The sequence below is a fragment of the Labeo rohita genome, chromosome 5, assembly GCF_022985175.1.
Source record: "Labeo rohita strain BAU-BD-2019 chromosome 5, IGBB_LRoh.1.0, whole genome shotgun sequence".
Lineage (NCBI taxonomy): Eukaryota > Metazoa > Chordata > Actinopteri > Cypriniformes > Cyprinidae > Labeo > Labeo rohita.
In genome coordinates this window covers 43148144-43159478 of record NC_066873.1, presented here as the reverse complement: position 1 = coordinate 43159478, position 11335 = coordinate 43148144, and the positions used below count along the sequence as shown (strand labels likewise).

At 33.8% G+C, this 11335-nt stretch overlaps 1 protein-coding gene across 5 annotated transcripts in view; it reads right to left on the bottom strand.

Moving 5' to 3' along the window:
- Positions 1 to 474: 474 nt before the first annotated feature.
- rabl6a (RAB, member RAS oncogene family-like 6a) overlaps positions 475 to 11335 on the bottom strand; it is a 29726-nt gene continuing 18865 nt past the window's right edge. For all 5 annotated transcript variants that reach the window (XM_051110485.1, XM_051110481.1, XM_051110484.1 and 2 more), the window contains 4 exons: positions 9033 to 9270; positions 8326 to 8512; positions 6544 to 6602; positions 475 to 5876 (listed from right to left, as the gene is read on the bottom strand). In XM_051110485.1, coding sequence (XP_050966442.1) covers positions 5676 to 5876; positions 6544 to 6602; positions 8326 to 8512; positions 9033 to 9270 — 685 coding nt within the window. In that variant the 3' untranslated portion in view covers positions 475 to 5675. The remainder of the gene's footprint in view (positions 5877 to 6543; positions 6603 to 8325; positions 8513 to 9032; positions 9271 to 11335) is intronic.

Genomic DNA, 11335 nt, shown 5'->3' with positions numbered 1-11335 from the left:
CCAGCTAGAAAACTGTACATAGTTACTTGAACCTTCTGCTAACAGTGCAGATGAGTCAAAACTGCTCCCTCCAGTGGCAAAAAAGCATCACACAAGACAAGTCGTTGTGAATTGGACTGTAAAACTAATCTAGACTCGCATTTCCAGAACAAAAAGGCAAGGCAGCAAAAAAGAAAAGCAATGAAGTGGTATCTAAAATGATTTAGAAAAAGAGCTAGAGGCTCTTGAAATACATAGAAAAAAAACTATGAAGTATTTCTTGGAAATAGAAGAACTGGGAAAAAAAAACAAAAAACAAAAAACAAAAAACAAAATCAAGAACACTGAGAAAGTGTAAGAAATTCACTACACTGCTACACTGAAAGCACTAAAACAAAAATGTAGGTGTAATATTAACACCAGAATATATACATTCATCATTATGAGACAAATAAATCACCTTGAACTTAAGCAGCTCAAATCCTACAAAGCTGGTCAAATTTCTCTTGCATTTATTACACAATTAAACCACATAAATCAAATATGAATACTGTGGGTATTGAAACAGGGTAACAAAAACAATAAATAGGCAAACACAATCATTAATGGTCCCAAACGAAGGCTTTGGAATGCATATATGCTGTACGAATAAAATAAAACCAATATACGGTTTAAAACTAGTGTTCCCAAACATTTTCGGTCCATGAAAGCAGTTGCCGTGAAACGCAAGTATGTTCAGGAAGTATGTTGGTAATTGCATGCAGTCCAACAGCCAGCAAGAGCTAGTGCAGCACCAATGCATTCATTTCCCATCTCCTTTCCTCATCCTGTGGGAAAAAAAAAAAAATATGCATGCCAAACAGATAGATAAACAAATAAATCAAGGGCCCTTCAGAGTCAGTCACACTTGAGGCAGAGTAAAAAGGAAGTTGATATGTGTTGTAGGTGCGCACTTCTGCTGGTTTGGGGTGAGAGTATTAACAGTGTACTCGTATATCCAGGAGAACGTGACTATTTATCACAGTGAGCGTGTAGAGACGGTTTTCCCAGGCGTGTGCTTCCACGGTGACAGCGTGATGCATCACATGCTCTCAGCAGTGCGTGTGGAGCTCGATTTGCAGCGACCTATGAGACGCAGACGACTGCCGCAAGAGACACACGGGAATCCGTGCATCTTTAAACGTACCGTTAGTTACCGGCTAGCCGCCCCAGCGATGTCCTTGAATACCTTGGGGGATTCTGGGAAAACATCTTCACGAGCAGGAATCAACATTCAGTTGTCAACAGGGTGACGGCGTATCCATGCCTGAGGAAACGGGCAAAGGGGCGGACGGATCTTGAAACGAAACAACCGGAAGTTCAAAGGTTGATGCCAATGTTCATAGTACCGTCAAACTAAAAACAAGTCCTTCTTACGGTAGGCGAAGAGTACAGTCATTTTGTCCCCATAATAAGAATTGAAAAACAGAAAATCCATTTGAAATGATAAAGAGTCTGAGGTGCACAACACTATGGATGATGTCATTCTTCCACGTAAGCGGGAGCCAATCAAATTTCACAACATTCTAATTCATTAGCATAATATATCCCTGCTTAAAACTGTTTGGTTGTTTATCAATATTGGATGATGACATAAGCAAAAAGGGGGAATAAACAGGATTTATTCATGAAATACAAAGTGAATATTTGGGAAATCTGTTCTTATGTACACTACCAGTCAAAAGTTTTTAAATGTTTTTTAAAGAAGTCTCTTCTGCTCACCAAACCTGCATTTATTTGATCCAAAGTACAGCAAAAACAGTAAAAATGTAAAATATTTGTATTATTTTTTAAAAAAGTTTTCTATTTGAATACATTTCAAAATGTAATTTATTCCTGTGATGCTGAATTTTTAGCATCATTACTCCAGTCACATGATCCTGCAGAAATCATTCTTATATTCTGATTTCCTGTTCATAAAACATTTATTATTATTATGTTGAAAACAGCCGAGTAGAACTTTTTTTCAGGTTTCTTTGATGAATAGAAACAGGCCCGTCGCCACGGGGGGCATTGACTCGACAGGCCCCCCCTGCATATGATCACGAGCGAACTTACTAATGAGAACGAAAAACATTCATTGTACTGATCTAGCATTAAATATTGCCAAACAAATAATTTAGATCAAAGAACCACTAATCTCTAGAAGCTAAAAACTCAGTGTTTCCATCTACCTATTTTTATGCACATTTTGTTATACTGCATTAAAAAAACAAACAAACAAAAAAAAAGAACGCTGGATGGAAACGCCAAGATGTGCATAAATTCTACAAATGCACGTAAAAAAACATATGTGCTTAACTAAGTGGTTAAAATTCTTATCCTGTAAAAAAACATGCAATAAACTACAATGGAAACACCTTAATGTGCATTTTAAAAAATAACTTTGCGATGGGACAGCATAACTGGACTAACCAACGAACCGATCTCTTTGCGCAGCATATGAAATGCTAGTTTTGTCATTCTAAAATGCTTAAGCAAAGTCTCGTCTAAGTGCTTCATTAAAATGAACTCCCAGATCTGCGTTCCCAAACAGCAGGCATCCGAAAATAAGCCAACATTACCGCGTTTCATCTGCATGCTCTAAACCTTTTACAATTCCGCATAATGTCTTATTCTCATCTACACAACCAAAAATAACATAGTAAGTTGTTACTATAAGCGACTGCGCCGGAGTCTCTCGTGGGAAATATTTGTATTCGTGCAGAATGAGAGATGTATTGGTGCATTTCAGTTTCTCTTTAAATTTGTTTTAGTTAGAATTTTATGTTGTTTATTACAAATACCATAATAATTTGTTGTATTTTATAATTTGTCTGTTTCTTTGCCATTATAATTTGCGTTTTATTTTATAATTTGTCTGTTTCTTAAATTTTTTTGGTTGGACTTTTATATGTTGTTTATAATTAATGTCGTTATAATTTGTGTTTTATTTTATAATTTGTCTGTTTCTTAAATTTTTTTGGTTCGATTTTTATATGTTGTTTATAACGAATGACATTATAATTTCTGATTTATTTTCTTATTTGTATATATAAATTTGTACTAGAAATGTATATGTATGTGTATATATATATATATATATATATATATATATATATATACACAAGTTATACAAGTATAATGTTGAAGATTTTCTGGCAATGGCCCTGAATAGAAAGTTCAGAAGAACAGCATTTATCTGAAATAGGAATCTTTTGTATCATTATAAAATGTCTCACAACATATTTGACCAATTTAAAGCGTCCTTGCTAAATAAGAGTTAATTTCTTTCCACAAAAAAAAAAAATAAAATAAATAAAATAAATAATAATAATAATTATACTGATTCCAAGCTTTTGAATGGTATAATGTATAATGTTACAAAAGTGTTTTAATTAAGATAAATGCTGGTCTTTGAATCTTTTTATTCAAAGAATCCTGAAAAAAAAAGTAATTAACAGTTTCAAATATTGATAATAATTATAACAGTAGTAGTAATTATAATAAATGTTTCTTGAACAGCAAATCAGCATATTAGAATGATTTCTGAAGGATCATGTGACTGGAGTACTGAAAATTCAGCTTTGATCACACTAATAAATTACATTATAAAATATATTAAAATAGAAAGAAATTATTTTAAATAGTAAAAACTTTTTCACAATATTACTGCTTTTGCAGTATTTTGAATCAAATAATTGCAGGCTTGGTGAGCAGAAGAGACTTTAAAAAAACATAAAAAATCTTTCACTACCTTCTGACCGGTAGTGTAAATTATGCAACAATTGAATGTCTGAAATTTTTTAGTAATCATTTATGAATACTTGATAAAAGCAAATCAAAAAAGCATAAAGCTGGCATTGCAAGTAAAGACTGGGATGCATTTATGATCACTGTTAAAACATTAGATTTGATGCAACAACTGAAGTAAGAACGCCTGAATTATTTGGTAATCATTTATCAATACTTGACGAAAACAAAAGCATAAAGGGGGTATTGTGAAGTAAATACTGGAATTCATTCATGAAACACAATGAAAATCAATTGTCTGCGTACAGTAAATGGTTATTTCATTTTCAATCAGAAGTCGGATCATGAATGACGCCCATTATGAGTAAACAATCATTTGTCTATACAACTTTCATTCATCAAAATATTACTGGATCATTTGCAGCCAAAATATTATGCAATTTTATGGTGATATTACAAAGTATAAATGTGTGCATTCAAAATATGATTTTACTTCCACTATTATGTGCCTAAGATTTTACAAATTTACATAAATGGGCTATTTTTTCATGTCTTTTACTAAAACATAACTTTATTTGCTTTAGGTCACCGAGTTAAGCACAACTATGAGGGAAAATATTTGAATAATTTTTAAATCACCTCTGTTTAGTTGCATTTAGTAATTCAACACAGGACTCTCAGTAAAATATAAGAAATGTAATAATTTTTATGCACAGGACGCCATGAAAAGGACATTCGTGGCGCCACGTCATCAGGACCACAGACGATGTTCCTGGTTTTCCACTATCTAAAATGTAAGATCTACACACAGATACTAACAAATACACAAGCCATAATAAAAATAAAGATAAACAGCAAAGGAAATGAGTACATTTACAAGATATTATATCGCAAACAGACCAGAGGAAGATTTTTGACCCAGAATCAGAAACTATGATTATGAAACTATAACATACACATTTTTAGATCATAAATAATAATACCGGTTTACTAACTGCATTAAGAGTTGTCATAAAGACAATCTGACTAATTTTGTCATAATTATAATCATATATTTAATTGCAAATGTGATTGCGATTGCTGCAAAAGTGTCTCTGGAGCTTGCAGTATTTCTGTCAGTGTTAGCAGTCTGTCAGAGCCTCAGCCATTAATTAACTTTATAGGATTGCTCTATAAAGGCTTTTTGTTAAGTGAAAAACAATTTAAGGCATTAATGGAAAGAAACCGATGGTGAAAGAGGCTTATAGAATTAAATCTAGTTACGACTGATGATTTTTGTCAGGGTTTGATGTATGATGTAGTGTCTGGAAGACAATAAGTGCCACAACGTATCAGGTCTTTTTCATGAAGCAGAATGAATTTCTGTGCAAACTGTTTATGAAAACTACTCATACATTAATTGCACTGGACAATGCGAGAATGGTTTTAGTAATGGTTTCAGAAATTAGTTTAGCTCATGTATTGCGGGCAAATATGTTATGCAGATTTGAATGCAAGTTTGATTAATCCCTCTGTTTGCTAAATTAAAATGCAAGCACACACAAAGTTGCCAAAAGCATTCAGGGACACATATATACACACACACTGACAAAGACACACAAAACAAAACCAATAAAGCTAAAATAAATTTCAATTCTTAATGAGTTTGTATCAGTTCATAACGGAATAAATTCTGGATCACTTGAGCAGCAGGTGATATTTGTCTCTGTACTTACTCATAAACGCATCTAAAAGTTATAGGTATGAAACACTTTGGAAAACGGCATGAGGTGAACAACGGTGCGACGTACCAATTTGTAAAGCTGCAATGCTGGAAGAACAAAAACGCTGTGAAAATCCAAAATGTCAGGCACTGAAAAACAGGTGGAATGATTTGAAAAATGACCTGGCGATGTCACACGGCGTGGATGTCAAACCCTGATTGGTTAGAGTTCTTCATAGTCTCCACCCTCACTGTTTCCTGGTCCGTCTCCACCCGCCAGGAAGGCCTCAAGATCATCCACAGTTCCTGCTTTCTTGGTCCTTGATGATTTCTTCTTCTTCTTTTCTTTCTCGTCTACTGTTGCCACCTCGTCTTTTTCCTTTTTCTTGTGTTTGTGTCGTTTCTTGCTGCTCTTTTCGTCCTCCTAGAAAAAAAGTGTTTTTTTTTTTTTTTTTTTTTTTTTTTTACATTTGATTAAGTTTGTGCACAAGCAACAAAATCTGATGGCACGTTTTTTTTTTTTTTTTTTTTTTTTTTTTTTTTTTTTTTTGAAAATAAGAGCAAATTAATCGACCAGTACACGCTTTTAGATTGCTCATACCAATATTAAGAAGGTTTACTGGTGTCCAATATAATGCTGTTATATATAATACTTATTTAATGATGATAAATAAGATGCAAACAAAAGCTGGTGACATTAGATAAATGGGTTTTTTCTTTATTTGTATAGATTTAGCTATATTTGACATTAGTTTAATTCAATTCACTTATTCACAGTATTCTCATTCGATAAATGAGACTTCATTGTCTACTATAAAATTGCTATATTTTAATCAGCTGAATGTGTTGTTTCATAAATGAAAAACATTCTTTTTTTGTTTATTATTTTCAAACTGCTTTGACACAACTTGTATTGTATAAAGCACTATACAACTAAACATGTGGCAAAAATATTGAAAAACAATCCCTGACACTATCATTGACAAGCTTGCTGGTAGATTTTGGGAGTGACATACACAAATGCTTATTTGCCTTGGCTGATATATCAGTCACAATCAATTACTAATGTGCTCATGTTTTTAATATCTTACCTCTTTGCTTTTCTTCTTCTTCTTTTTCTTGTCCTTTGTGGAGTGTCTGCTTTCATTATCTGCAAGATAAAACACACTTGGAGCTTATGCTGTTATTAGATTCCTGGAGTACATTTTACAAGAAAATACTTATTCAGTTAGGGTTAGGGTTTTTATTTAATATATTGCTTGCAGTTTCTTTTTGAAACAAAAGTAAAATTTCACAACTGGATTAGATTTTGATCAAACTAATGCTGTAAAATATGACCCTGGACCAAAAAAAACAGTCTTAAGTAGCACAGATATATTTGTAGCAGTAGCCAAAAATACATTGTATAGGTCAAAATTACTGATTTTTCTTTTATGCCAAAAATTATTAGGATATTAAGTTAAGATCATGTTCCATGAAGATATTTTGTAAATTTCCTACCGTAAGTATATCAGTAATATGCATCACTAAGAAATTCATTTGGACAACTTTAAAGGCGATTTTCTCAATATTTAGATGTTTTAAAACCCTCAGATTCCAGATATTCAAATAGTTGTATCTTGGCCAAATATTGTCCTATTGTAACAAAACATACATCAATGAAAAGCTTATTTATTACGTTTTCAGATAACAAGTATTCGTATTCAATTTTGAAAAATTAACACTTATGACTGCTTTTGTGGTCCAGGGTCACAAATATACATGAGAGTCAGCTGGTACTACGTCACTATAATAATGAAGGTTAAAATTAACTTATTTGTATACAAACACTTACATTACACTCATTAAGCTTTTATAATATTCAAGTTATAATGGCAGCTTTATAATTACATAATTATATTTATATTCCAATCAGATTTTTGAAATATAAACATTTAAATGGTGGCTGTCATAAAAAACTTGACAGATTTATTCAAACAGAAATACTGAAAAACATTAAAAACTGTATTTCATGTGTTATATGGTTCATATATTATAGAAAAAAAGCTTCTCTCTAGAGTTAATTTTTCTAGCTGACTAACAAGTTTATGGTCACCAAATATGTTTTTTTCTAAAGTAAACGTGATGTTACATGACATATCGTTCACCAGCTGTTATACTGACGTCTTTCCATGGTTGAAACCTGATTGAGCAATTACGTGAGACAGGATACAGATTTCGGTAAGTTGTACTCTTTCTTTTAGCATACCTTCAGATGTTCTTTCATATTTATTTTGTGCTGTAACTGGTATTTAATTCGAGGAGATGATCAGTTCACATGCTCTTAACTAAGGCGCTGCATCGATCTGTCACTCCACATTAAACAGCGCCAAATGGTATGTACTGTTTGAATATTGTAATTAAACGGAATTTGAAATCTGATACTTTGATACTAGCTGAGAACTTTGAAAATCGTTTCTTGGAATTTAATATTCAGTATTGTTTAGTAAAAATTCGATTTTTTTTTTCTTTACCCAGTTCTGTTAGATACCTATGTCAGCTTGAGTGAAAGATAAATTGTTTGAGTACATAATATAGCGTCACTTTTTAGAAAAACATTTTTTTTTTAATATCCATCCACACTGAAAGCAATGAATTTGCGGTGCATTAGTCTCACCTATCTAATCTTAAAAATATGCACCAATGTTTTCAAAGATCCATTAAAAGTAATCTTTTTTCATCTAAAGTGGTAATTAAATTGACGCTTAAATTAACTGTCAAAAAGTAGGACAGGTTTCAATGACTCATTAAATAATGTAATCTTGACTTATATATGCATATTCTTCTTTGGCTAAAAATCAGCATAAGTGCAAGTTATTTCCTTCCTTCCTTACCTTCCTGGTCGTCACTGCTGTCTTTACTCTTAGGTGTCGCCTCTTCAAATCCCAGGCCGAACAGATCAATGTCACTGTTGAGGGTCTTAAATGAGGGAGCAACAGGTTTGGGGGGCTCCGGGAGTCCAGCTAACACAAACCCATCATCCGACCGGTCAGAGAAGTCATCTCGTGCAGAAAAAGTGCCCTACCGGAAACAGACGAACCAGAAAAGATGAGTGACTGAATGGGAATTATTTGGAAGCAAAGTACTTATTTAATATCTAAATTATCTTTTCTTATCAAAGGTATTTAGACTTTAAATCTGTTAGATTTTTTTTTTTGAGAACAACATAAAACAACATCTGTGATGGATTTAAGTGTATTAAGGATTATCATTAACTAAATTTAAGGTTATTTTCATTAGGATTTCAGGTTGAATTTTAAGGTTAATTTTAGGTTGAATTATGAAAATAACTAAAATTAAAATACAATTGAGATATATTTACAAAAAATATATGTATATAAAAACTAACAAAAATGCTACAACCTATAAATTAAAACGAAAACAGAAAATATGAAAAAAAAAAAAAAAAAAAAAAAAAAAAAAATCAAATTAAACATTAAGAAACAACACATTAAAATATAACACTGATTTCAGAGTGGAAATCAGTTGATAGGTTAGTCATAAGCAACTGATCATCCAGACTCTTGAAACGGTTTTCTACCTTCTTGATCTTGGATCTGTCAAGCTCTTCATCTTCAAAATCAGGGTCGTCCATGACAAATGAAAGCATCTGATGAGTGACTGGAGCTTCGTGGTCTGAATCTGAGTCTGCCTCAACAGCGCCTCCTGTCTTTAGACCTTGTTGCTGCACTGCAGGTCCTGCTGTGGTTTTCAGGCTTTGGGGTCTCTCTGCTGGTTTTGACTTGGTTTGCAGCTGTTTGACAGAATTCACTGTAGATCTGAGATATAAAAGTCAGATTGCACAGAAAATATGAGGTGCTTTCTAAGGAAACAACATCCTGACTCCAAAAAATTATTTATTAAATTTGAGATCTATCTGTCTATATAACTACCTATTCATCCATTTGTCCGTCTCTCCATCAGTCCATCTGTCAATCCAGCCATATTTCTATCCGTCAATCAATCCATCCATCCATCTATCTATTGTCCATTCACCTATTTGTCCATTTATCCACCCATCTATCTGTCGTCTATCTATCCATCTGTTAATCCATCCATCCATCCATCCATCCATCTGTCCATTTATCCACCCATCCATCAATCAGTCTTCATCCATCCGTCCATCAGTCTCTCTATCATCCATCAGTCTCTTCATCCATCCATCATCCATCCATCCATCCGTCTCTCCATCCATCCAGTCTCCCCAATCTCTCCACCCATCTACCCACTTGTCTCTCCAGTGTCATCCATCCATCCATCAGTCTCATCAATGCATCCATCCATCAGTCTCATCCATCCATGTCTCTCCATCCGTCCATCAGTCTCTCCATCCATCCATCCATCCGCCTAACTATCCATATATCCCTCTATGTCCATTTTTCCAACCAGCTATATATCTATTATTCCATCAGTCTCTCCATCCTTCCTTCCAGTCTCTCCAGCCATCCATCCATCTATCCCTCTCTCTGTTCATTTATCCACCCATCCATCTATCTATCCATCTATCCAACTATCCATCTATCTCTGCATTTGTTCATGTATCCCTCTATCTGCCCATTTATCCACCCAGCTATCTATCTATCATCTATCCATCCATCAGTCTCTGCATCCATCCATTTATCTATCCATCTATCCATCCTGTCTCTCCATCCATCCATCAGTCCAGCAATCTCTCCATTAGTGTTGTCACGATACTGGAATTTCTAACTTCGATACGATACCTTGAAAAATATTGATATTCGATACCATTTTCAATACCACGAAAACTGCCACAATATTAGGGGGGTACTTTTTTTTTTTATTTAAAGATAAATACAACAAATCTAGAACATGACAATGAGGTATATTTTACATGAACAAAAATGTTTTGAGGTACTACACTGCTACAGCCCTGTTCAGCTTCTTAGCTTCATTGGAGTTTGCTTCATACTTTCTTTGCTGTTTAAATACAGCTGGTAGTGTAGGTTGTGAGCGTGTTGTTTTTGTTGCAGGTCGAGTCTCATCTTCTTTCTGGTGCTACAAGAGAATGCCAAACTTTAATAAACTTTTTTTTGTAGACCACACTTTTAAAATGAACTGAACTAACTAATCTTAGAACTTAAGCTAATGGTAACAGATATTTGTTAACATTAGTTAACATGAGTAAACAATGAAAAATACTTCCAAAACGTTTATTAATCTTAGTTAAAAGTTCATTTAAACTAACATTTACTAATACATGAACTAATTAAAATCCAAAGTTCTATCTGTTAATATTTTTTCATTGGACCAGAGCTAACATGATCCGTTGTCTTTTTATTACCTACCGTTATCAAAGATTAAAATATACTGTAACTAATGCATTGCTCATCGTTCATAAATGCTGGTTAATACACTAAAATTATTTGATGAACGGATTTTAATGCCGGACTCACATATAATCACCGATCCACGCATGCAAACGTGCATCACACGCGAAAACAATGCTCAGTTGCTCACTGGATCGACATCAAGACAAATTGCAGAATTTAAGTAATAATTTTTTGAATAAAGTTAAATAAGCACAAGTTGATTTACATTAAACGTAGTAACAGAGCTACAGCAAGCGATTTCTAGTGTTATAAATCCGTTTGTCCTTTGAAACTTCCGCGTCTTCATTGAGAGTGCGGGTTATGGTTGCTTAGCAACGGCAGACGCCACGGAAGCGCAAGCTACAGAGCGCTTTGGAAAGAAGGAGAAATCGGTGCGTCTAGCGTTTTCCACACTTTTTTAGGCGCGATATGTGAATGGCCCCTTATGCTATTTACCAAAGCAAATGAGACGAGACAGGCACTGCGGTCACCTGTGGTGTTTGTCAACGCGCCT